Source organism: Somniosus microcephalus, chromosome 4, assembly GCF_052327205.1.
Source record: "Somniosus microcephalus isolate GS21.2 chromosome 4, FLI_Smic_1.0, whole genome shotgun sequence".
Classification (NCBI taxonomy): Eukaryota; Metazoa; Chordata; class Chondrichthyes; order Squaliformes; family Somniosidae; genus Somniosus; species Somniosus microcephalus.
In genome coordinates this window covers 331,540,559-331,566,820 of record NC_140990.1, presented here as the reverse complement: position 1 = coordinate 331,566,820, position 26,262 = coordinate 331,540,559, and the positions used below count along the sequence as shown (strand labels likewise).

Genomic DNA, 26,262 nt, shown 5'->3' with positions numbered 1-26,262 from the left:
CAACAGCACAAAACTGCACCGACTGAGGCCTCACCTTAAGAGAGCCGTGGTCAGGGTATCAACTGTGTACATGTCCCTGAGTGTCAGTCTGACTGTTACCCAGTACCACCTGTAGGTACGTGTCCCTGAGTGTCAGTGTGACTGTTACCCAGTACTGCCTGTAGGTGCGTGTCCGAGTGTCAGTGTGACGCCTGTAGGTACGTGTCCCTGAGTGTCAGTGTGACTGTACCTACAGGCAGTACTGGGTAACGTGTCCCTGAGTGTCAGTGTGACTGTTACCCAGTACTGCCTGTAGGTGCATGTCCCTGAGTGTGGGTGTGACTGTTGCCCAGTACTGCTTGTAGGTGCGTGTCCGAGTGTCAGTGTGACTGTTACCCAGTACTGCCTGTAGGTGCGTGTCCGAGTGTCAGTGTGACTGTTACCCAGTACTGCCTGTAGGTGCGTGTCCCTGAGTGTGGGTGTGACTGTTGCCCGTTGCCCAGTACTGCTTGCAGGTGCATGTCCCTGAGTGTGGGTGTGACTGTTACCCAGTACTGCCTGTAGGTGTGAGAGTGTGGGTGTGACGGTTACCCAGTACTGCCTGTAGGTGCGTGTCTCTGGTGTGTGACTGTTACCCAGTACTGCCTGTAGATGCGTGTCTCTGGTGGGTGTGACTGTTACCCAGTACTGCCTGTAGGTGTGTGTGTGTGTGTGTGACTGTTACCCAGTACTGCCTGTAGGTGTGTGTGAATGGGGTGTGACTGTTACCCAATACTGCCTGTAGTTCCCACTGTGTTTGCCTTCTGTCTCATTCCCCCACCTCGTCTCCCTTCCCTGCTTGAAGTTTGATTTTCGTTGTGTGGAGCCCAGTTGGTCAGTTTACTGGATGAAAGGTGCTGTATCAGTGATGGTTGTTATTATAAAGTTCCAGTGGCTTATTTCCCCCTATTTCGGTTAAACTCAGATTATTGGATGTCTGCAGTGTTGGTGTGTCTGTAATAACTGCTGTCAGTCAGTTAAGATGCTGCATATACAGGGGCCCGGTCAGTCAGGCAAGTGATCCTGGTTCCAGAGGCCAATGGGCCAAAGTCTATCAGTTTCTAAGTTGTGTGGGGAGTCTTACGACTGACGCCAATCGAATGATCCGTTGAAGTGAACGAGCAGTGAATGGGATCTTCCTGTGCAGGAGTCTGACGGGCCCAAAGTGTGGACGGGTCACAGAACACAGGCAGACACAAGCCACAGTGAGTTAGTTTATTCTTGAAAATACAATTGTTCCAAATACAAGCTGCCCCCAGGGATGGCTGCACCACTGTGAACAGCTGGGGGAGCTCGGAATTACAGACAAACACAGAAACCAAAGGAACCTGTTCACCGGGACAACAGGCTGCAAGTTAAGCATCAAATCTCTCCTATTTTTAACTATTTTAATATCTAACTTGTCTGAAAATTAAAGAAACAAGATAGATCATTTGTTCTTTATACATTGTGCAAATTGAGTCCTTGATCAGTTACTCTGTCGAGTCCACACACATCAGGTTGTGAAGACTGAAAGGGAAGAATGTTGGGATAGTCCTGTGGAAAAATCCAGGCAGAATGTTTAGCATGTACACAATATGTCCAGTGAGTGCCGGTGAGGCTCGGGAACCAACCTGAGCAAAGCATCTCGATCTATGTGGGCGAAAGGATGGGAGAGAGAGAGAACAACCTCAAGTCAGTCTGTACAGAGAGAGAACATTCTCAGTCAGTCTGTACAGTGTGAGTGTAAACAGTAAACACATGGATTGCAGGTAGCCCCTCACCCCTCAGGCAGACTGCGGGATTGATCCTCTCACTATGTTAACCTGCGATGATATCAATGAACAACTGATGGCAATGAAAGTTACGACAAGATCTGGTAATAAAATACAACAACATTTCTTGCGATACAATATACAAACCAACAATTAGTAACATTGGATTAAATAATGAAGTAGTACTTGAATGTACAAATAGGCCTAAGGTGGGCAGCCCATCCCAAGCTGGAGACCTGGGCAGTCGGAGGGGGGTTGGGGGGGCGGGTGACTGCTGCAGCCGGGGCAGGGTGGGGGGGGGGGGTGGGTGAGCGGGGCAGTGTGGGGGTGGGGGGGTGAGCGGGGCAGTGTGGGGTGGAGTCTGAGCAGGGCAGTGTGGGGGTGGGGGGTTGAGCAGGGCAGTGTGGGGGTGGGAGGGCGAGCGGGGCAGTGTGGGGGTGGGGGTGAGCGGGGCAGTGTGGGGGTGGGGGGGTGAGCGGGGCAGTGTGGGGGTGGGGGGCGAGCGGGGCAGTGTGGGGGTGGGGGGGGCGAGCGGGGGTGGGTGGGCGAGCGGGGCAGTGTGGGGGTGGGGGGGGCGAGCGGGGCAGTGTGGGGGTGAGCGGGGCAGTGTGGGGGTGGGGGTGAGCGGGGCAGTGTGGGGGGGGGTGGGTGAGCGGGGCAGTGTGGGGGTGGGGGGGGTGAGCGGGGCAGTGTGGGGTGGGGTCTGAGCAGGGCAGTGTGGGGGTGGGGGGTTGAGCAGGGCAGTGTGGGGGTGGGGGGGCGAGCGGGGCAGTGTGGGGTGGGGTCTGAGCAGGGCAGTGTGGGGGTGGGGGGTTGAGCAGGGCAGTGTGGGGGTGGGGGGGCGAGCGGGGCAGTGTGGGGGTGGGGGGGCGAGCGGGGCAGTGTGGGGGTGGGGGTGAGCGGGGCAGTGTGGGGGGTGAGCGGGGCAGTGTGGGGGTGGGGGGTGAGCGGGGCAGTGTGGGGGGTGGGGGGGTGAGCGGGGCAGTGTGGGGGTGGGGGGGTGAGCGGGGCAGTGTGGGGGTGGGGGTGAGCGGGGCAGTGTGGGGGTGAGCGGGGCAGTGTGGGGGTGAGCGGGGCAGTGTGGGGGTGGGGGTGAGCAGGGCAGTGTGGGGGTGGGGGGGGTGAGCGGGGCAGTGTGGGGATGGGCGGGGCAGTGTGGGGGTGAGCGGGGCAGTGTGGGGGTGGGTGGGCGAGCGGGGCAGTGTGGGGGTGAGCGGGGCAGTGTGGGGGTGGGGGTGAGTGGGGCAGTGTGGGGGTGAGCGGGGCAGTGTGGGGGTGGGGGGGGTGAGCGGGGCAGTGTGGGGGTGGGGGGTAAGCAGGGCAGTGTGGGGATGAGCGGGGCAGTGTGGGGGTGGGGGTGAGCAGGGCAGTGTGGGGGTGGGGGGGGTGAGCGGGGCAGTGTGGGGGTGCAGGGGTGAGCGGGCCAGTGTGGGGATGGGCGGGGCAGTGTGGGGGTGAGCGGGGCAGTGTGGGGGTGGGTGGGCGAGCGGGGCAGTGTGGGGGAGAGCAGGGCAGTGTGGGGGTGTGGCTGAGCGGGGCAGTGGGGGGGTGGGGGTGAGCAGGGCAGTGTGGGGGGTGGGGGGGTGAGCGGGGCAGTGTGGGGGTGCAGGGGTGAGCGGGCCAGTGTGGGGATGGGCGGGGCAGTGTGGGGGTGAGCGGGGCAGTGTGGGGGTGGGTGGGCGAGCGGGGCAGTGTGGGGGAGAGCAGGGCAGTGTGGGGGTGGGGCTGAGCGGGGCAGTGGGGGGGTGGGGGTGAGCGGGGCAGTGTGGGGGTGGGGGGGTGAGCGGGGCATTGCGGGGGTGGGGGGGTGAGCGGGGCAGTGCGGGGGTGGGGGGGTGAGCGGGGCAGTGCGGGGGTGGGGGGGGTGAGCGGGTCAGTGCGGGGGTGAGCGGGGCAGTGTGGGGGTGGGGGGTGAGCGGGGCAGTGTGGGGGTGGGGGGGTGAGCGAGGCAGTGTGGGGGTGGGGGGGGAGAGCGGGGCAGTGTGGGGGTGGGTGGGCGAGCGGGGCAGTGTGGGGGTGGGTGGGCGAGCGGGGCAGTGTGGTGGTGGGGGGGCGAGCGGGGCAGTGTGGGGGTGGGGGGGGGGTGAGCGGGGCCGTGTGGGGGTGGGTGGGTGAGCGGGGCAGTGTGGGGGTGAGCGGGGCAGTATGGGGGTGGAGCGGTGAGCGGGGCAGTGTGGGGGGTGAGCGGGGCAGTGTGGGGGTGGGGGGGGCGAGCGGGGCAGTGTGGGGTGGAGGGGCGAGCGGGGCAGTGTGGGGCAGTGTGGGGGTGGGTGGGCGAGCGGGGGCAGTGGGGCAGTGTGGGGGTGGGGGGGGCGAGCGGGGCAGTGTGGGGTGGAGGGGCGAGCGGGGCAGTGTGGGGCAGTGTGGGGGTGGGGGGGCGAGCGGGGCAGTGTGGGGGTGGGGGGGGTGAGCGGGGCCGTGTGGGTGAGTGGGGCAGTGTGGGGGTGGGTGGGTGAGCGGGGCAGTGTGGGGGTGAGCGGGGCAGTGTGGGGGTGGGTGGGTGAGCGGGGCAGTGTGGGGGTGGGGGGGGTGAGCGGGGCAGTGTGGGGGTGGGGGGGGAGAGCGGGGCAGTGTGGGGGTGGGTGGGTGAGCGGGGCAGTGTGGGGGTGGGGGGGGTGAGCGGGGCAGTGTGGGGGTGGGGGGGGTGAGCGGGGCAGTGTGGGGGTGGGGGGGGTGAGCGGGGCAGTGTGGGGGTGGGGGGGAGAGCGGGGCAGTGTGGGGGTGGGTGGGCGAGCGGGGCAGTGTGGGGGTGGTTGGGAGAGCGGTGCAGTGTGGGGGTGAGCGGGGCAGTGTGGGGGTGGGGGGGGTGAGCGGGGCAGTGTGGGGGTGAGCGGGGCAGTGTGGGGGTGAGCGGGGCAGTGTGGGGGTGGGGGGGCAGTGTGGGGGTGGGCGTGTGAGTGGGGCAGTGTGGGGGTGGGTGGGCGAGCGGGGCAGTGTGGGGGTGAGTGGGCGAGCGGGGCAGTGTGGGTGTGGTGTGGGCGAGCGGGGCAGTGTGGGGGTGGGTGGGCGAGCGGGGCAGTGTGGGGGTGGGGGGGGCGAGCGGGGCAGTGTGGGGGTGGGTGGGCGAGCAGGGCAGTGTGGGGGTGAGCGGGGCAGTGTGGGGGTGAGCCGGGCAGTGTGGGGGTGGGGAGGGCGAGCGGGGCAATGTGGGGGTGGGGGGGTGAGCGGGGCAGTGGGGGGGTGAGCGGGGCAGTGTGGGGGTGGGGAGGGCGAGCGGGGCAATGTGGGGGTGGGGGGGTGAGCGGGGCAGTGTGGGGGTGGGGTGGGCGAGCGGGGCAGTGTGGGGGTGGGGGGGGTGAGCGGGGCAGTGTGGGGGTGGGGGGGGTGAGCGGGGCAGTGTGGGGGTGGGGTGGGCGAGCGGGGCAGTGTGGGGGTGGGGGGGTGAGCGGGGCAGTGTGGGGGGTGGCGGGGTGAGCGGGGGCAGTGTGGGGGTGAGCGGGGCAGTGTGGGGGTGAGCGGGGCAGTGTGGGGGTGGGTGGGCGAGCGGGGCAGTGTGGGGGTGGGGAGGTGAGCGGGGCAGTGTGGGGGTGGGGGGGGAGAGCGGGGCAGTGTGGGGGTGGGTGGGCGAGCGGGGGGTGGGGGGGGCGAGCGGGGCAGTGTGGGGGTGGGGGGGAGAGCGGGGCAGTGTGGGGGTGGGGGGGTGAGCGGGGCAGTGTGGGGGTGGGGGGGGGGAGAGCGGGGCAGTGTGGGGGGTGAGCGGGGCAGTGTGGGGGTGGGGGGGTGAGCGGGGCAGTGTGGGGGTGGGGGGGAGAGCGGGGCAGTGTGGGGGTGGGGGGGGAGAGCGGGGCAGTGTGGGGGTGGGCGGGGCAGGTGGGGGTGTGGGGGTGAGCGGGGCAGTGTGGGGGTGGGGGGGGAGAGCGGGGCAGTGTGGGGGTGGGTGGGAGAGCGGGGCAGTGTGGGGGGTGAGCGGGGCAGTGTGGGGGTGAGCGGGGCAGTGTGGGGGGTGAGCGGGGCAGTGTGGGGGTGGGGGGGTGAGCGGGGCAGTGTGGGGGTGGGTGGGAGAGCGGGGCAGTGTGGGGGTGGGGGGGTGAGCGGGGCAGTGTGGGGGTGGGGGGGTGAGCGGGGCAGTGTGGGGGTGGGGGGGTGAGCGGGGCAGTGTGGGGGTGGGTGGGCGAGCGGGGCAGTGTGGGGGTGGGGGGGAGAGCGGGGCAGTGTGGGGGTGGGGGGGGTGAGCGGGGCAGTGTGGGGGTGGGGGGGGGAGAGCGGGGCAGTGTGGGGGTGGGGGGGTGAGCGGGGCAGTGTGGGGGTGGGTGGGCGAGCGGGGCAGTGTGGGGGTGGGGGGGAGAGCGGGGCAGTGTGGGGGTGGGGGGGTGAGCGGGGCAGTGTGGGGGTGGGGGGGGAGAGCGGGGCAGTGTGGGGGTGGGGGGGTGAGCGGGGCAGTGTGGGGGTGGGGGGGGTGAGCGGGGCAGTGTGGGGGTGGGGGGGAGAGCGGGGCAGTGTGGGGGTGGGGGGGGAGAGCGGGGCAGTGTGGGGGGTGGGGGGGTGAGCGGGGCAGTGTGGGGGTGGGGGGGAGAGCGGGGCAGTGTGGGGGTGAGAGGGGCAGTGTGGGGGTGGGGGGGTGAGCGGGGCAGTGTGGGGGTGGGGGGGCGAGCGGGGCAGTGTGGGGGTGAGCGGGGGCAGTGTGGGGGTGGGGGGGTGAGTGGGGCAGTGTGGGGGTGGGGGGGCGAGCGGGGCAGTGTGGTGGTGGGGGGGTGAGCGGGGCAGTGTGGGGGTGAGAGGGGCAGTGTGGGGGTGGGTGGGCGACCGGGGCAGTGTGGGGGTGGGGGGGCGAGCGGGGCAGTGTGGGGGGTGAGCGGGACAGTGTGGGGGTGGGGGGGTGAGCGGGGCAGTGTGGGGGGTGAGCGGGGCAGTGTGGGGGTGGGGGGGGGAGAGCGGGGCAGTGTGGGGGTGGGTGGGAGAGCGGGGCAGTGTGGGGGTGGGGGGGTGAGCGGGGCAGTGTGGGGGTGGGGGGGTGAGCGGGGCAGTGTGGGGGTGGGGGGTGAGCGGGGCAGTGTGGGGGGTGAGCGGGGCAGTGTGGGGGGTGAGCGGGGCAGTGTGGGGGGTGAGCGGGGCAGTGTGGGGGGTGAGCGGGGCAGTGTGGGGGGTGAGCGGGGCAGTGTGGGGGGTGAGCGGGGCAGTGTGGGGGGTGAGCGGGGCAGTGTGGGGGGTGAGCGGGGCAGTGTGGGGGGTGAGCGGGGCAGTGTGGGGGGTGAGCGGGGCAGTGTGGGGGGTGAGCGGGGCAGTGTGGGGTGGGGGGGTGAGCGGGGCAGTGTGGGGGTGAGCGGGGCAGTGTGGGGGTGGGTGGGCGAGCGGGGCAGTGTGGGGGCGAGCGGGGCAGTGTGGGGGTGGGTGGGCGAGCGGGGCAGTGTGGGGGTGGGTGGGCGAGCGGGGCAGTGTGGGGGTGGGTGGGCGAGCGGGGCAGTGTGGGGGTGGGTGGGTGAGCGGGGCAGTGTGGGGTGGGGGGGTGAGCGGGGCAGTGGGGGGGTGAGCGGGGCAGTGTGGGGGTGGGGGGGTGAGCGGGGCAGTGTGGGGTGGGGGGATGAGCGGGGCAGTGTGGGGGGTGAGCGGGGCAGTGTGGGGGTGGGTGGGTGAGCGGGGCAGTGTGGGGGTGGGGGGGCGAGCGGGGCAGTGTGGTGGTGGGCGGGTGAGCGGGGCAGTGTGGGGGGTGAGCGGGGCAGTGTGGGGTGGGGGGGTGAGCGGGGCAGTGTGGGGGGTGAGCGGGGCAGTGTGGGGGTGGGGGGTGAGCGGGGCAGTGTGGGGGTGAGCGGGGCAGTGTGGGGGTAGGGGGGTGAGCGGGGCAGTGTGGGGGGGTGAGCGGGGCAGTGGGGGGGGTGAGCGGGGCAGTGTGGGGGTGGGGGGGTGAGCGGGGCAGTGTGGGGGTGGGGGGGTGAGCGGGGCAGTGTGGGGGGTGAGCGGGGCAGTGTGGGGGTGGGGGGGTGAGCGGGGCAGTGTGGGGGGGTGAGCGGGGCAGTGTGGGGGTGAGCGGGGCAGTGTGGGGGTGGGGGGGGTGAGCGGGGCAGTGTGGGGGGGGTGAGCGGGGCAGTGTGGGGGGGTGAGGGGCAGTGTGGGGGGTGAGCGGGGCAGTGTGGGGGGTGAGCGGGGCAGTGTGGGGGGTGAGCGGGGCAGTGTGGGGGGTGAGCGGGGCAGTGTGGGGGGTGAGCGGGGCAGTGTGGGGGGTGAGCGGGGCAGTGTGGGGGGTGAGCGGGGCAGTGTGGGGGGTGAGCGGGGCAGTGTGGGGGGTGAGCGGGGCAGTGTGGGGGGTGAGCGGGGCAGTGTGGGGGGTGAGCGGGGCAGTGTGGGGGGTGAGCGGGGCAGTGTGGGGGGGTGAGCGGGGCAGTGTGGGGTTGACCAGGCAGTCAGTTCGCTGCAGGACCCTCTCCTCCCTCTGTGTCTCAGTCCAGTCTTGCTGTGGGAGTTCAGGAGGCGATGCTCAGGTTGGTTCTCCCGCACCATCAGGGGCCTGCGGAGACTATGTGCTTTCTTTGGGAGGGGGTTGGGGAGGGGGCTGGGTGCCAGTAGCAGTTTTGATGGAGTTGAGAGTTTTGCTGAGCCAGGAGTTTTTGGCGGCCTGGATCTCGTTGAGGAGAGCTCCCCGGTGGTGCTCCAGCTCCTGGGAAAGGCAAAGACAGGAGACAATGATTCCAGCCCGAAATAACTCGTCGCCACCACCACAACAACAACATGTATTTATATAGCCCCTTTAACGTAGTACAACATCCCGAGGAGCTTCACAGGAGCGTTAAAAAACGAAATTTGACACCGAGCCACATAATGAGATGTTAGGGCAGGTGACCAAAAGCTTGGTCAAAGAGTTGGGTTTGAGGCGGAGAGAGAGGTAGAGAGGCGGAGAGGTTTAGGGAGGAAGTTCCAGAGCTCAGGGCCTTGCCAGCTGAAGGCAGGGCTGCCAATGGTGGAGCGATTAAAATCAGGGATGCTCAACAGGCCAGACTTAGAGGAGCGCAGATATCTTGGAGGGTTGTAGGGCTTGAGGAGGTTACAGAGATAGCACGAGGCAAGGCCATGGAGGGATTTGAACACAAGGATGAGAATTTTAAAAATTGAGGCATTGCTTAACAGGAAGCCAATGTAGGTCAGCGAGCACAGGGGTGATGGGTCACCCAGAGCCAGTCATCACAACCAGGGGACTACTGTACACACACTCAGAGCCAGACCGGGAGAGGCACCGAGCGTAGGTATAATGGGGAGACAGATACCGTCTGAACCGCCTGAGCCGGACTCTCCCCGCCCGAGACGCACTCTCCCCGCCCGAGACGCACTCTCCACGCCCGAGACGCACTCTCCACGCCCGAGACGCACTCTCCACGCCCGAGACGCACTCTCCACGCCCGAGACGCACTCTTCCTGCCCGAGCCAGTGCAGGATCCCCTCCCTCTCAGGCCTGTACCTGTATTTTGCACTTGGCCTCCACCAGTTGCAGTTTGGTCTGTGCCAGCTCCAGCTCCATCTCCCTCAGCTGCTTCTTCAGCAGCTCCTTTTCCTCGTCCACATCCTGGTGCGAGTGGTCCTGGCTGGGGTCCGGGAGCTGCAGCTCGCCGTCCTTTCTGAAGAGCTCGCAGCACCGCTCACACGACAGCACTTTGCCCTGGGGATTGGAGAGAAATCACCCGGTCACAAGGCATGGACACAGGCCCAGGGCTTTCAGTGGCACAGATTAACCAGCAGAACACCTTTCAGCCCTTCTACTCTCTCAGGGAACAGATGAAGTTCAGAACAAGGGGGCATAACCGTAAAATTGGAACTAAGCCGTTCAGGAGTGACGTCAGGAAGCACTTCTTCAAACACAGCGTAGTGGAAATCTGGAACTCTTTCTCCAAAGACCTGTTGAGGCTGTGGGTCAATTGAAAATGTCAAGAATGAGATTGATTGTTTTTTGTTGGGTAAGGGTATTAAGGGTTACAGAACCAAGGCGGGTAGATGGAGTTAAGACACAGATCAGCCACGTTCTAATTGAATGGGGGAACAGGCTCGAGGGGCTGATTCAGATTCACTGTAAACTCTCAGCGACTGGAAAGACTGCTCGAACTGCAGCACTGTGTTGGTGGTGCAGACCATTTTAAAAGTCGCAGTGTGGTAAAACCACCAATGAACTCCTGTACAAATGAATAACTGTCTTTAAAGCAATGTTACAGCACCTATGTCCGTTTGCTGAGTGTAAACAAGCTTTCTGTAAAAACCCTGAAACAACGCGATGACATCATCACGTTGGTCACGTGGTGCCCCGAGTGGCGGGAAACGTGATGACGTCATGATGTCAGAGGTGGGAGGTTCTGAGTTCAGACCTCGTGGAACAAGCTACTGTATAGACCTGTTTGCTGTTGCTCCTGCATGTTTTTGTTTTGTTCACCAGTTTAATTAAATTCGGTTAATTTACTGAACTGACTCGACCTCAGTGATTTAGATAGGAATCCGTTGATTCCTACATTGGTGACCCTGAAGCTTCGCGGACGATTTTCGCGGAGGCAAGCTCGAGAACAAGATGGATGCAAATGCAGCGAGTTTGAAGCTCCCTCAATTTTGGGAACAACAGGCAGCCTCCTGGTTCGTTCAAGCGGAGGCTCAGTTCCAACTGCGAAACATAGTGCTGGATCAGACCCGTTACCTTTATGTGGTCTCCGCACTGGACAGCTCGATGGCTTCCCGCATTATCAGCCTGCTGGAGACCCCGCCCGTGGAGAACAAGTACGAAACGCTCAAGGCGCGCCTCATGCAAGTATTCGGTCTCACAAAGGCGGAGCGCGCACGACGCTTGCTCGCACTCCCCGGGTTAGGCGATGCTAAGCCTTCCGAGTTGATAAGCCACATGCTCACCCTCCTCGGGTCTGAGCCGCAGTGTTTTATATTTCGTGAACTGTTCCTGCTCCCTGAGCAGGTACAAGCAGCCTTGGCCAGGTCGACGGCTACGGACGGTGTGGCGCTCGCGGCCGAAGCCGACACCATTTACGCGGTGATGCAACAGTATTGTGCCACCTCGACGCGCCCCGCCTCCAAGAACCCCGCCTCGGCACCTCCACAGACCGGCCTTTGCTACTACCACGCCCGTTTTGGTCAGAAAGCCAGATGCTGCCGACCCCCGTGTAAATTCGTGCCGCTGGCACCGAGAAAGCAGCAACACCGATTGCGCGACTGGAAGGGAAGCCCCGAGGTCGGTTTCGCCTCCACAATGACAGTTGGTGATTCCAGGAAATTGTTGTACATCACCGACTCCATTTCGGGCCGGCGTTTCTTATGCAACACGGGCGCTCAGTGCAGCATTCTCCCCGCTTCGGTTCTCAATGTCCGATCTGGGCGGCGCAGTTCTCCACTACAGGCCGCCAATGGCAGCGCCATCCATACGTACGGGAAGCGGCGTATCCGATTGTGTCTCGGCGGCCAACTCTTCCACTGGAAGTTTATCACCGCCACGATACCACTGGCAATCCTCGGTGCCGATTTTTTCTGCACGCATGACCTACAGGTCGACGTACGTAATCGCCGCCTGATCCATGCCGCCTCATGAGCCCCCATCCTGTTTTCGGGGCTCCGGCGCGACCCACGCGGTTGCCCACACCGAGTCGCCGCCCGACGAGTTCACCCGCCTGCTCAAGGAATTTCCGGAGCTCGCTCGACCCACTTTCTCTGCGACGACCGCCAAACACGGTGTTGAACACCACATTGCGACGACCGGCCCCCCGGTTTACACCCGGGCTTGGCGATTAGAGGCCAGTAAACTCGAGGCCGCGAAGGCGGAATTCGCCACTATGGAGCGGTTGGGCATCGTTCGCCGATCTGATAGTCCCTGGTCGTCTCCGCTACACATCGTGCCAAAGCCCAGCGGTGGGTGGCGGCCCAGTGGTGATTATCGGCGCCTCAACGAGGTCACAACTCCAGACCAGTACCCGATACCGTATATTCAAGATTTTTCCGCCCATTTGGCCGGCACGTCGTGGTTCTCCAAGATCGACCTCATCCGCGGATACCACCAGGTGCCCGTCCACCCTCAGGACGTCCAGAAAACGGCGGTCATTACCCCATTTGGCCTTTTTGAATTTTTATGGATGCCTTTCGGGCTTAAAAATGCGGCGCAGGCGTTCCAATGCCTCATGGATTCGGTGCTCCGGGATCTCAAATTCCTTTTCGTATACCTCGATGACATCCTCGTCGCCAGCGCGTCCAAGGAAGGACACCTACGTCACCTGCGCGTCCTTTTCCGCCGTCTCCAGGAGCATGGCCTTATAGTTAACCCAAACAAGTGCCAATTTGGACTGAGGCAGATCGATTTTCTGGGCCACCGCATCACCGCGGAAGGGGCACTGCCACTCAGGGCCAAAGTGGCAGCCGTCGCTGCGTTCCCACGGCCGCAATCGTCAAGGCGCTCCAAGAATTCCTCGGCATGGTAAACTTTTACCATCGCTTTGTCCCCCGGGCCGCCCAGCTCATGCGGCCGCTCTACGAGGCACTCGAGGGAAACCGGGGAAAGAACCGGTGATCTGGTCGTCGGTCATGGACCGCGCATTTGGGGACACGATGTTAGCGCACCCGCTGCCCGGCGCCACCATCGCGCTCACGACAGATGCGTCGGACTACGCCGTCGGCGTCGTGCAAGAGCAATGGGTCGATGGGGCATGGCAACCGCTGGCGTTTTTTAGCCGCCAGTTACATAGCAACGAACGTAGCTATAGCACATTTGACCGAGAGCTGTTGGCGTTGTTCCTGGCTATCCGCCACTTTCGTTTTTTACTGGAAGGACGCCAATTCGTCGCTTTCGTGGATCACAAGCCCCTGACGTTTGCTATGGCCAAGACGACTGAGCCGTGGTCGGCCCGACAGCAACGGCAACTCACTTTCATCTCCGAGTTTACCACCGACATCCGTCATGTGGCCGGCAAGGACAACGTGGTTGCCGACTGCCTTTCACGTGCGGCCGTCCAACTGGGTCTCGACTATTCACTAATGGCGGTCGACCAAGCGGCTGACCCGGAGACGCACGCTTTCCGTTCCGATTCGTCCGGCCTGCGGCCAGTGGACGTACTTTTCCACTCAGACGGCACATCCTTGCTCTGCGATGTCTCCCTGGGAGACCCACGCCCGATCGTTCCGTCATCCTGGCACAGGAAAGTCTTCGATATCATGCACAACCTCGCCCACCCGGGTGTGCAGGCTTCACAGAAGTTGTTAGCATCCAAGTTTGTCTGGAGGGGAATGCGGAAAGATGTGCGCGACTGGGCCAACACCTGTGTCGTGTGCCAGAGAGCGAAGGTGCAGCGCCACGTTAAAGCTCCTGTCGCCGTTTTCGAGGTACCGGAGCGGCGATTCGATCATGTTCATATCGACCTAGTGGGCCCACTACCACCGTCACAAGGGTTCACGCATCTGCTGACGATCGTCGACCGTACCACCAGATGGCCGCCATTCCATTGACGTCCACCACCTCCGCAGACGTCGCCCGGGCTTTTCTTTCGTCCTGGGTTGCCCGTTTCGGCGTGCCATCGGACATTTCATCGGACCGCGGGCCGCAGTTCTCCTCTGCTTTGTGGAACACCGTGGCTTCAGAATTGGGCGCCAAGCTCCATCGCACCACGGCTTACCACCCGCAGGCCAATGGGTTATGCGAACGCTTCCATCGTTCTCTGAAGGCATCGCTGCGGGCTACCCTCCAAGGGACCGCGTGGACGGATAAGTTGCCATGGGTAATGCTCGGGTTGCACACGGCGCCTAAAAGAGGACCTGCAGGCGTCGGCCGCCGAACTGGTCTACGGCCAGCCGCTCAGGGTCCCCGGCGAGTTTCTCCCGTCGCCGACGCGTCCGTGGTCCGCCACTGAACAACTGGAGGCTCACCAAGCCGCGGCGCACACTTTCCGGCCCATTCCGACTTTACAGCATGGACTGCCTGCGTCACATGATCCGCCAACGCTCATGAGGGCTAAATTCGTTTTTGTACGGCACGATGCCCACCGTAGTCCCCTCATGCCTCCATACACGGGCCCCTTCCGGGTACAGAAGGCGGGCGCCAAGAGTTTTCTGGTAGGCGTCGGTGGGACGCCCGACTACATTTCCGTGGACTGCCTCAAGGCTGCGCACCTGAACCTCGACTAGCCAGTCGAAACAGCGCAGCCGGCGCATCGTGGGCGACCGCCCGCGGCCGCTACGCCTGGCCCATCGGCCCCGCGGCCCAGCTCCTCTCCTGCACCATCCATTCCTCTCCAGGAAAATCGGAGTCGCTCCAACAGGATTGTCCGACCTCCTCTGCGATTGACTTTGATGATTAAAGACACTTCTGGGGGGGCGCATGTGGTAAAACCACCAATGAACTCCTGTACAAATGAGTAACTGTCTTTAAAGCAATGTTACAGCACCTATGTCCGTTTGCTGAGTGTAAACAAGCTTTCTGTAAAAACCCTGAAACGCGATGACGTCATCACGTTGGTCACGTGGTGCCCCGAGTGGCGGGAAACGTGATGATGTCATGATGTCAGAGGTGGGAGGTTCTGAGTTCAGACCTCGTGGAACAAGCTACTGTATAGACCTGTTTGCTGTTGCTCCTGCATGTTTTTGTTTTGTTCACCAGTTTAATTAAATTCGGTTCATTTACTGAACTGACTCAACCTCAGTGATTTAGATAGGAATCCGTTGATTCCTACAGTAGCATACATTTTATTTCAGCTATTTCCATCCCCGTGTCCACCCCCCTGCTAATAATTGGACCAATTGGTGCTTTAGCGCCCCCTATGGTACATCTACATCGGAACATCCTGCTTTCAACCCTTGAACCAGCATTGCCCACGATAGCTGGAGCACTCCTCCTTCAACATAGCATCTTACAGCACAGAGGGAGGCCATTCGGCCCATCATGACGCTGCTCTTTGAAAGAGCTATCCAATTAATCCCACTCCCCTGCTCTTTCAGTCTTGAAAGCTCCAATTGACCCCCGGCATCCCCAGCCTTTTGTGGGAGAGACTTCCAGATTTCCACTACCCTTTGTATGAAGAACTGCTTCCTGACATCAGCCCTGAACGAACGGCCTGAATTTTAAGATTAACTCCCTTGTTCTGGACTCCCCGCCCCCACCAGAGGAAATAGTTTCTCTCTATCTACATCATCGAATCCATTTAACATTGTAAACACCTCAATCAGACTGCCCCTCAATCTACTAAACTCAAGCGAATACAAATCGAGTCCATGCAACCTGCCCTTATAATTTAACCCTTTGAGCCCTGGTATCATTCTAGTGAATCTGCGCTGCTCCCCCTCCAAGGCCAATATATCCTTCCTGAGGTGCGGTGCCCAGAACTGAACGCAGTGTCCAGGTGGGGTCTAACCAGACCCGGGGCCCGTCGCCCGGTGAGAGACCGGGGCCCGTCGCCCGGTGTGAGACCGGGGCCCGTCGCCCGGTGTGAGACCGGGGCCCGTAGCCCGGTCTGATACCGGGTCCCATCGCCCGGTGAGAGCCCGGGGCCCGTCGCCCGGTGTGAGACCGGGGCCCGTCGCCCGGTGTGAGACCGGGGCCCGTCGCCCGGTGTGAGACCGGGGCCCGGGGCCCGTCGCCCGGTGTGAGACCGGGGCCAGGGGCCCGTCGCCCGGTGTGAGACCGGGGCCCGTCGCCCGGTGTGAGACCGGGGCCCGTCGCCCGGTGTGAGACCGGGGCCCGTCGCCCGGTGTGAGACCGGGGCCCGTCACCCGGTGTGAGACCGGGGCCCGTAGCCCGGTCTGATACCGGGTCCCATCGCCCGGTGAGAGCCCGGGGCCCGTCGCCTGGTGTGAGACCGGGGCCCGTCGCCCGGTGTGAGACCGGGGCCCGTCGCTCAGTGAGAGGCCGGGGCCTGTCGCCCAGTGTGAGACCGGGGCCCGTCGCCCGGTGTGAGACCGGGGCCCGTAGCCCGGTCTGAGACCGGGGCCTGTCGCCCGGTGAGAGCCCGGGGCTCGTCGCTCAGTGAGAGACCGGGGCCCGTCGCCCGGTGAGAGACCAGGGCTCGTCGCTCAGTGAGAGACCGGGGCCCGTCGCCCGGTGTGAGACCGGGGCCCGTCGCCCAGTTTGAGACCGGGGCCCGTCGCCCAGTGTGAGACCGGGGCCCGTCGCCCGGTGAGAGGCCGGGGCCCGTCGCCCAGTTTGAGACCGGGGCTCGTCGCCCGGTGAGAGGCCGGGGCCCGTCGCCCAGTGAGAGGCCGGGGCCCGTCGCCCAGTGAGAGGCCGGGGCCCGTCGCCCAGTTTGAGACCGGGGCCCGTCGCCCAGTGTGAGACCGGGGCTCGTCGCCCGGTGAGAGGCCGGGGCCCGTCGCCCGGTGTGAGACCGGGGGGCTGTTGCACGGTGTGAGACCGGGGCCCGTCGCCCGGTGTGAGACCCGGGGGCTGTTGCCCGGTGTGAGACCGGGGCCCGTCGCTCAGTGAGAGGCCGGGGCCTGTCGCCCGGTTTGAGACCGGGGCCCGTCGCCCGGTGTGAGACCGGGGCCCGTCGCCCGGTGTGAGGCCGGGGCCCGTCGCCCGGTGAGAGGCCGGGGCCCGTCGCCCGGTGAGAGGCCGGGGCCCGTCGCCCGGTGAGAGGCCGGGGCCCGTCGCCCGGTGAGAGGCCGGGGCCCGTCGCCCGGTGAGAGGCCGGGGCCCGTCGCCCGGTGAGAGGCCGGGGCCCGTCGCCCGGTGAGAGGCCGGGGCCCGTCGCCCAGTTTGAGACCCGGGGCCCGTCGCCCGGTGAGAGACCGGGGCCCGTCGCCCGGTGTGAGACCGGGACCCGTCGCCCGGTGAGAGGCCGGGGCCCGTCGCCCGGTGTGAGACCGGGGCCCGTCGCCCGGTGTGAGACCGGGGCCCGTCGCCCGGTGTGAGACCGGGGCCCGTCGCCCGGTGAGAGGCCGGGTCCCGTCGCCCGGTGAGAGGCCGGGTCCCGTCGCCCGGTGAGAGGCCGGGTCCCGTCGCCCGGTGAGAGGCCGGGGCCCGTCGCCCGGTGAGAGGCCGGGGCCCGTCGCCCGGTGAGAGGCCGGGGCCCGTCGCCCGGTGAGAGGCCGGGGCCCGTCGCCCGGTGAGAGGCCGGGGCCCGTCGCCCGGTGAGAGGCCGGGGCCCGTCGCCCGGTGAGAGGCCGGGGCCCGTCGCCCGGTGAGAGGCCGGGGCCCGTCGCCCGGTGAGAGGCCGGGGCCCGTCGCCCGGTGAGAGGCCGGGGCCCGTCGCCCAGTTTGAGACCCGGGGCCCGTCGCCCGGTGAGAGGCCGGGGCCCGTCGCCCGGTGAGAGGCCGGGGCCCGTCGCCCGGTGAGAGGCCGGGGCCCGTCGCCCAGTTTGAGACCCGGGGCCCGTCGCCCGGTGAGAGACCGGGGCCCGTCGCCCGGTGTGAGACCGGGGCCCGTCGCCCGGTGTGAGACCGGGGCCCGTCGCCCGGTGAGAGGCCGGGGCCCGTCGCCCGGTGTGAGACCGGGGCCCGTCGCCCGGTGTGAGACCGGGGCCCGTCGCCCGGTGTGAGACCGGGGCCCGTCGCCCGGTGTGAGACCGGGGCCCGTCGCTCGGTGAGAGGCCGGGGCCCGTCGCCCGGTGTGAGACCGGGGCCCGTCGCCCGGTGTGAGACCGGGGCCCGTCGCTCGGTGAGAGGCCGGGTCCCGTCGCCCGGTGAGAGGCCGGGGCCCGTCGCCCGGTGAGAGGCCGGGGCCCGTCGCCCGGTGAGAGGCCGGGGCCCGTCGCCCGGTGAGAGGCCGGGGCCCGTCGCCCGGTGAGAGGCCGGGGCCCGTCGCCCGGTGAGAGGCCGGGGCCCGTCGCCCGGTGAGAGGCCGGGGCCCGTCGCCCGGTGAGAGGCCGGGGCCTGTCGCCCGGTGAGAGGCCGGGGCCCGTCGCCCGGTGAGAGGCCGGGGCCCGTCGCCCAGTTTGAGACCCGGGGCCCGTCGCCCGGTGAGAGGCCGGGGCCCGTCGCCCGGTGAGAGGCCGGGGCCCGTCGCCCGGTGAGAGGCCGGGGCCCGTCGCCCAGTTTGAGACCCGGGGCCCGTCGCCCGGTGAGAGACCGGGGCCCGTCGCCCGGTGTGAGACCGGGGCCCGTCGCCCGGTGTGAGACCGGGGCCCGTCGCCCGGTGAGAGGCCGGGGCCCGTCGCCCGGTGTGAGACCGGGGCCCGTCGCCCGGTGTGAGACCGGGGCCCGTCGCCCGGTGTGAGACCGGGGCCCGTCGCCCGGTGAGAGGCCGGGGCCCGTCGCCCGGTGAGAGGCCGGGGCCCGTCGCCCGGTGTGAGACCGGGGCCCGTCGCCCGGTGTGAGACCCGGGGGCTGTTGCACGGTGTGAGACCGGGGCCTATCTCTGAGTATTTAGTTGATAGTTAACAGTGTTTGCGTATTAGACCACACTCGTTGTACAATGGATGTCACAGTGTGGAGACAATACGATACAGGAGTGTGACATTCAGAGGCTGCCCAGCAGAGTCAGGCCCACTCCTACCTTCACCATCTCCAGCTCCTCCTTACTCGCAGCCTGCTGCTTCTCCAGACGTGTGCTCAACTGTGAACAAATCTGATCAGAACAAGAGGAAGAATTACTGCTGGTCCTATTAATCAATGTGGTGACTGAACATTACACAGGAACGGGGGAGGGGGGAAAAGGGAGAGGGGGAGGTGAGTGGTGGGGAGAGGGGTGGGAGGGGGAGGAAGACAGGGAAGATTCCTCAGACCCTCCACTGTAAACAGAACCGAGACACTTACTGCCCCACACGATCTGCTCCGGGGAAGACGCCGGCTGGGAGGAGCCGCCTGCTCCGGGGAGACACCGGCTGGGAGGAGCCGCCTGTTCCGGGGAGACACCGGCTGGGAGGAGCCGTCTGTTCCGGGGAGACACCGGCTGGGAGGAGCCGTCTGTTCCGGGGAGACACCGGATGGGAGGAGCCGTCTGTTCCGGGGAGACACCGGCTGGGAGGAGCCGTCTGTTCCGGGGAGACACCGGATGGGAGGAGCCGTCTGTTCTGGGGAGACACCGGCTGGGAGGAGCCGTCTCTTCCGGGGAGACACCGGCTGGGAGGAGCCGTCTCTTCCGGGGAGACACCGGCTGGGAGGAGCCGTCTCTTCCGGGGAGACACCGGCTGGGAGGAGCCGTCTGTTCCGGGGAGACACCGGCTGGGAGGAGCCGTCTCTTCCGGGGAGACACCGGCTGGGAGGAGCCGCCTGCTCCGGGGAGACACCGGCTGGGAGGAGCCGTCTCTTCCGGGGAGACACCGGCTGGGAGGAGCCGTCTCTTCCGGGGAGACACCGGCTGGGAGGAGCCGTCTCTTCCGGGGAGACACCGGCTGGGAGGAGCCGTCTCTTCCGGGGAGACACCGGCTGGGAGGAGCCGTCTGTTCCGGGGAGACACCGGCTGGGAGGAGCCGTCTCTTCCGGGGAGACACCGGCTGGGAGGAGCCGTCTGTTCCGGGGAGACACCGGCTGGGAGGAGCCGTCTGTTCCGGGGAGACACCGGCTGGGAGGAGCCGCCTGCTCCGGGGAGACACCGGCTGGGAGGAGCCGTCTGTTCCGGGGAGACACCGGCTGGGAGGAGCCGTCTCTTCCGGGGAGACACCGGCTGGGAGGAACCGTCTGTTCCGGGGAGACACCGGCTGGGAGGAGCCGTCTGTTCCGGGGAGACACCGGCTGGGAGGAGCCGCCTGCTCCGGGGAGACACCGGCTGGGAGGAGCCGTCTGTTCCGGGGAGACACCGGCTGGGAGGAGCCGTCTGTTCCGGGGAGACACCGGCTGGGAGGAGCCGCCTGCTCCGGGGAGACACCGGCTGGGAGGAGCCGTCTGTTCCGGGGAGACACCGGCTGGGAGGAGCCGTCTGTTCCGGGGAGACACCGGCTGGGAGGAGCCGCCTGTTCCGGGGAGACACCGGCTGGGAGGAGCCGCCAGCTCCGGGGAGACACCGGCTGGGAGGAGCCGTCTGTTCCGGGGAGACACCGGCTGGGAGGAGCCGCCAGCTCCGGGGAGACACCGGCTGGGAGGAGCCGTCTGTTCCGGGGAGACACCGGCTGGGAGGAGCCGTGCGACCTTGGCTTGGTTCCACTAGTTGTAACCAAGGTTTCTATGAGGCCTAACCCTGGGAGCTGGGCCCAGAACACCGGCTGACAGCAGGGTCTGGAGCCAACACTCGAAGGCTGGGCCAAGATTGCCATCCCCATTAAAATAAGGGAGGGAAGACAGACGCTCCACACTCTGGCCCTCACACACTCGCCCCATGCACCGACTCTCCAAACACAAGCTGCACTGAGCTTCAGTCTCTCAGCAGATGCTGCAGAGTATTTCAACCCAGCAGCCCGTAACAGCCTGTGTGTAAATACCTGTTTGTATTCCGAAATGATAGCACTCGTCTTCCTCACTTCAGATTCAGCTTTCTCCAACTCCCTGCGGAAAACTTCCTTAATCTGTGATGGACAAAGACAAGCAGCAAATCAAATATCAGACCACTTGGTGAGAGACTAAGACATCTTCAAGCAATGATCACAGGGCCTGGGCCCCACTCCCAGGCTCGGAGCCCCGGGCCCCACTCCCAGGCTCGGAGCCCCGGGCCCCACTCCCAGGCTCGGAGCCCCGGGCCCCACTCCCAGGCTCGGAGCCCCGGGCCCCACTCCCAGGCTCGGAGCCCCGGGCCCCACTCCCAGGCTCGGAGCCCCGGGCCCCACTCCCAGGCTCGGAGCCCCGGGCCCCACTCCCAGACTCGGAGCCTCGGGCCCCACTCCCAGACTCGGAGCCCCGGGCCCCACTCCCAGACTGGGAGCCCCGGGCCCCACTCCCAGACTGGGAGCCCCGGGCCCCACTCCCAGACTGGGAGCCCCGGGCCCCACTCCCAGACTGGGAGCCCCGGGCCCCACTCCCAGACTGGGAGCCCCGGGCCCCACTCCCAGACTCGGAGCCCCGGGCCCCACTCCCAGACTGGGAGCCCCGGGCCCCACTCCCAGACTGAGAGCCCCGGGCCCCACTCCCAGACTGAGAGCCCCGGGCCCCACTCCCAGACTCCGAGCCCCACTCCCAGACTGGGAGCCCCGGGCCCCACTCCCAGACTGGGAGCCCCGGGCCCCACTCCCAGACTGGGAGCCCCGGGCCCCACTCCCAGACTGGGAGCCCCGGGCCCCACTCCCAGACTCGGAGCCCCGGGCCCCACTCCCAGACTCGGAGCCCCGGGCCCCACTCCCAGACTCGGAGCCCCGGGCCCCACTCCCAGACTCGGAGCCCCGGGCCCCACTCCCAGACTCGGAGCCCCGGGTCCCACTCCCAGACTCAGAGCTCCGGGCCCCACTCCCAGACTCGGAGCCCCGGTCCCCACTCCCAGGCTCGGAGCCCCGGCCCCATTCCCAGACTAGGAGTCCCTGGCCCACTCCCAGACTCGGAGCCCCGGGCCCCACTCCCAGACTCGGAGCCCCAGGCCCCACTCCCAGACTCAGAGCTTCGGGCCCCACTCCCAGACTCAGAGCCCCGGGCCCCACTCCCAGACTCAGAGCCCCGGGCCCCACTCCCAGACTCAGAGCCCCAGGCCCCACTCCCAGACTCAGAGCTTCGGGCCCCACTCCCAGACTCGGAGCCCCGGGCCCCACTCCCAGACTCGGAGCCCCGGGCCCCACTCCCAGACTCGGAGCCCCGGGTCCCACTTCCAGACTCGGAGCCCCGGGTCCCACTCCCAGACTCAGAGCCCCGGGCCCCACTCCCAGACTCAGAGCCCCGGGCCCCACTCCCAGACTCAGAGCTCCGGTCCCCACTCCCAGGCTCGGAGTCCCGGGCCCCACTCCCAGACTCAGAGCTCCGGGTCTCACTCTCACTTCCAGTCCCAGAGCCTGGGCTTTCCTCTCACTCCCAGACACCTCTCCATTCCATACCTGTGCTGACTCTTCTTCCTGTCTCCTCTTCTCATCTTCGGTCTCCACCAACTTCTGTTTGGTCTCCAAGAGTTCCTTGTTGAGAACATCAGCTTTGTCTTCAATCTGTGTGGGTAGAACACGGTGTCAGTGTACCGAGTGGGGACATGCACCAAGCAACACGTCAGATCGTGACTCCACCTGCTGTGAACACGCCTTGCTGCAACGGTAGATTTTCAATCGATCCCAGCCCTCTCTCAGCCATTACTGGCCATACCATGGATTATAACTTAAGCACATGTCATTCTACTGATGTTGCAGCACTGCTCAGCACTGTCAGCCGTGGCTCAGAGGGCAGAACTCTCGCCTCTGAGTCAGAAGGTCGTGGGTTCAAGGACCCATTCCAGAGACTTGAGCATACAATCCAGGCAGACATTCCCTGTGCAGTACTGAGGGAGCACTGCACTGTCAGAGGGGCAGTACTGAGGGAGCGCTGCACTGTCGGAGGGGCAGTACTGAGGGAGCGCTGCACTGTCGGAGGGGCAGTACTGAGGGAGCGCTGCACTGTCGGAGGGGCAGTACTGAGGGAGCGCTGCACTGTCGGAGGGGCAGTAGTGGGAGCGCTGCACTGTCGGAGGGGCAGTACTGAGGGAGTGCTGCACTGTCGGAGGGGCAGTACTGAGGGAGCGCTGCACTGTCGGAGGGGCAGTACTGAGGGAGTGCTGCACTGTCGGAGGGGCAGTACTGAGGGAGCGCTGCACTGTCGGAGGGGCAGTACTGAGGGAGCGCTGCACTGTCGGAGGGGCAGTAGTGGGAGCGCTGCACTGTCGGAGGGGCAGTACTGAGGGAGCGCTGCACTGTCGGAGGGGCAGTACTGAGGGAGCGCTGCACTGTCGGAGGGGCAGTACTGAGGGAGTGCTGCACTGTCGGAGGGGCAGTACTGAGGGAGTGCTGCACTGTCGGAGGGGCAGTACTGAGGGAGCGCTGCACTGTCGGAGGGGCAGTACTGAGGGAGCGCTGCACTGTCGGAGGGGCAGTAGTGGGAGCGCTGCACTGTCGGAGGGGCAGTACTGAGGGAGCGCTGCACTGTCGGAGGGGCAGTAGTGGGAGCGCTGCACTGTCGGAGGGCCAGTACTGAGGGAGCGCTGCACTGTCGGAAGGCCAGTACTGAGGGAGCGCTGCACTGTCGGAGGGATAGTACTGAGGGAGTGCTGCACTGTCGGAGGGGCAGTACTGAGAGAGCGCTGCACTGTTGGAGGGGCAGTACTGAGGAAGCGCTGCACTGTCGGTGGGGCAGTACTGAAGGAGTGCTACACTGTCGGAGGGGCTGTACTGAGGGAGTGCTGCACTGTCGGAGGGCCAGTACTGAGGGAGCGCTGCACTGTCGGAAGGCCAGTACTGAGGGAGCGCTGCACTGTCGGAGGGATAGTACTGAGGGAGTGCTGCACTGTCGGAGGGGCAGTACTGAGGGAGTGCTGCACTGTCGGAGGGGCAGTACTGAGGGAGTGCTACACTGTCGGTGGGGCAGTACTGAGGGAGTGCTGCACTGTCGGAGGGGCAGTACTGAGGGAGTGCTGCACTGTCGGAGGGGCAGTACTGAGGGAGTGCTACACTGTCGGAGGGGCAGTACTGAGGGAGTGCTGCACTGTCGGAGGGGCAGTACTGAGGGAGTGCTACACTGTCGGAGGGGCAGTACTGAGGGAGTGCTGCACTGTCGGAGGTGCTGCCTTTCGTTAAAGCGAGGTCCCGCCTGCCCTCTCAGGTGGATGTAAAAGATCCCGTGGCACTATTCGAAAAAGTGCAGGGGAGTTCTCCCCGGTGTCCCAGGCCAATATTTACCCCTCAACGAAAATCACGAAAACAGATGATCTGGTCATTATCACATTGCTGTTTGTGGGAGCTTGCTGTGCGCAAATTGGCTGCTGCATTTCCCACATTGCAACAGTGACTACACTTCAAAAAGTACTTCATTGGCTGTAAAGCGCTTTGGGACGTCCTGAGGTTGTGAAAGGCGCGATATAAATGCAAGTCCTTCTTTCTATTTCTGGCCTTTGTACAAAGGGACATTCTGCAGTCCGTGTGGCCTGGTTATTTCACTCACCTGATCCAGGTCATTCCTCAGGGCGATCTTGCTCGTCACAAGTTCATGAGCCAAATCATCGTTCTCCTGCTCCAGGCGCAAGCTGGTTTCTTGCAGCCGCCGATTCTCTCGCTGTAGGGAACAAATCGTCAGAGGTTCGGTCACTCAACCAGAGGCAAAGGCTTCATCAGGAGAGTGCTGCAGCACACTCGGTCACAGGGCCTGGGCCTCACTCCCAGGGCCTGGGCCAAACACTAACTCCCAGTCACAGGCCCTGGGCCTCACTCCCGCCCCCAGTCACAGGCCCCGGGCCTCACTCCCACTCCCAGTCACAGGCCCTGGGCCTCACTCCCGCCTCCAGTCACAGGGCCTGGGCCTCACTCCCGCCCCCAGTCACAGGGCCTGGGCCTCACTCCCACTCCCAGGGCCTGGGCCTCACTCCCACTCACAGGCCCTGGGCCTCACTCCCGCCCCCAGTCACAGGGCCTGGGCCTCACTCCCGCCCCCAGTCACAGGGCCTGGGCCTCACTCCCAGTCACAGGCCCCGGGCCTCACTCCCACTCCCAGTCACAGGCCCTGGGCCTCACTCCCGCGCCCAGTCACAGGGCCTGGGCCTCACTCCCACTCCCAGTCACAGGGCCTGGGCCTCACTCCCAGTCACAGGCCCCGGGCCTCACTCCCGCCCCCAGTCACAGGGCCCGGGCCTCACTCCCGTCCCCAGTCACAGGGCCCGGGCCTCACTCCCAGTCACAGGCCCTGGGCCTCACTCCCGCCCCCAGTCACAGGGCCCGGGCCTCACTCCCGCCCCCAGTCACAGGGCCCGGGCCTCACTCCCGCCCCCAGTCACAGGCCCTGGGCCTCACTCCCAGTCACAGGCCCCGGGCCTCACTCCCACTCCCAGTCACAGGCCCCGGGCCTCACTCCCGCCCCCAGGCCCTGGGCCTCACTCCCACTCCCTGGGCCTCACTCCCACTCCCAGGCCCCGGGCCTCACTCCCACTCCCAGTCACAGGCCTCACTCCCGCCCCCAGTCACAGGCCCTGGGCCTCACTCCCGCCCCCAGGCCTCACTCCCACTCCCAGTCACAGGCCCCGGGCCTCACTCCCGCCCCCAGTCACAGGCCCTGGGCCTCACTCCCACTCCCAGGCCCTGGGCCTCACTCCCGCCCCCAGTCACAGGCCCTGGGCCTCACTCCCACTCCCAGTCACAGGCCCCGGACCTCACTCCCACTCCCAGGCCCTGGGCCTCACTCCCAGTCACAGGCCCTGGGCCTCACTCCCACTCCCAGTCACAGGCCCTGGGCCTCACTCCCACTCCCAGTCACAGGCCCCGGGCCTCACTCCCGCTCCCAGTCACAGGCCCCGGGCCTCACTCCCACTCCCAGGCCCCGGGCCTCACTCCCAGTCACAGGCCCTGGGCCTCACTCCTACTCCCAGTCACAGGGCCTGGGCCTCACTCCCACTCCCAGGCCCTGGGCCTCACTCCCGCCCCCAGTCACAGGCCCTGGGCCTCACTCCCGCCCCCAGTCACAGGCCCTGGGCCTCACTCCCACCCCCAGTCACAGGCTCTGGGCCTCACTCCCACTCCCAGGCCCTGGGCCTCACTCCTGCCCCCAGTCACAGGCCCCGGGCCTCACTCCCACCCCCAGTCACAGGCCCCGGGCCTCACTCCCAGTCACAGGCCCTGGGCCTCACTCCCACTCCCAGGCCCCGGGCCTCGGGCCTCACTCCCGGCCCCAGTCACAGGCCCTGGGCCTCACTCCCACTCCCAGGGCCTGGGCCTCACTCCCACTCCCAGTCACAGGCCCTGGGCCTCACTCCCGCCCCCGGGCCTCACTCCCACTCCCAGTCACAGGCCTCACTCCCGCCCCCAGTCACAGGCCCTGGGCCTCACTCCCACTCCCAGTCACAGTCCCTGGGCCTCACTCCCGCTCCCAGTCACAGGCCCCGGGCCTCACTCCCACTCCCAGGCCCCGGGCCTCACTCCCACTCCCAGGCCCCGGGCCTCACTCCCACTCCCAGTCACAGGCCCCGGGCCTCACTCCCACTCCCAGTCCCTGGGTCTCACTCCCACTCCCAGTCACAGGGCCCGGGCCTCACTCCCGCCCCCAGTCACAGGCCCCGGGCCTCACTCCCACTCCCAGTCACAGGCCCTGGGCCTCACTCCCACTCCCAGGCCCTGGGCCTCACCCCCAGTCACAGGCCCTGGGCCTCACTCCCACTCCCAGTCACAGGCCCAGGGCCTCACTCCCACTCCCAGGCCTCACTCCCACTCCCAGGCCCCGGGCCTCACTCCCACTCCCAGGCCCCGGGCCTCACTCCCACTCCCAGTCACAGGCCCTGGGTCTCACTCCCACTCCCAGTCACAGGGCCCGGGCCTCATTCCCGCCCCCAGTCACAGGCCCCGGGCCTCACTCCCACTCACAGGCCCTGGGCCTCACTCCCGCCCCCAGTCACAGGCCCCGGGCCTCACTCCCAGTCACAGGCCCTGGGCCTCACTCCCACTCCCAGGCCCTGGGCCTCACTCCCACCCCCAGTCACAGGCCCTGGGCCTCACTCCCACTCCCAGTCACAGGCCCTGGGCCTCACTCCCACTCCCAGTCACAGGCCCTGGGCCTCACTCCCACTCCCAGTCACAGGCCCTGGGCCTCACTCCCACTCCCAGTCAC

The 26,262-nt window shown here is 66.2% G+C and overlaps 1 protein-coding gene across 4 annotated transcripts in view; it reads right to left on the bottom strand.

Moving 5' to 3' along the window:
- Positions 1-7,823: 7,823 nt before the first annotated feature.
- Positions 7,824-26,262, bottom strand: part of LOC147120682 (rab GTPase-activating protein 1-like) — a 335,058-nt gene continuing 316,619 nt past the window's right edge. For 2 of the 4 annotated variants that reach the window (XM_085986864.1, XM_085986865.1), the window contains 6 exons: positions 23,617-23,727; positions 21,537-21,641; positions 20,007-20,090; positions 18,146-18,217; positions 9,157-9,354; positions 7,824-8,361 (listed from right to left, as the gene is read on the bottom strand). In XM_085986864.1, the coding sequence (XP_085842990.1) occupies positions 8,221-8,361; positions 9,157-9,354; positions 18,146-18,217; positions 20,007-20,090; positions 21,537-21,641; positions 23,617-23,727 (711 nt within the window). In that variant the 3' untranslated portion in view covers positions 7,824-8,220. The remainder of the gene's footprint in view (positions 8,362-9,156; positions 9,355-18,145; positions 18,218-20,006; positions 20,091-21,536; positions 21,642-23,616; positions 23,728-26,262) is intronic. The other 2 variants (XM_085986863.1, XM_085986866.1) reach the window with 2 other exon arrangements.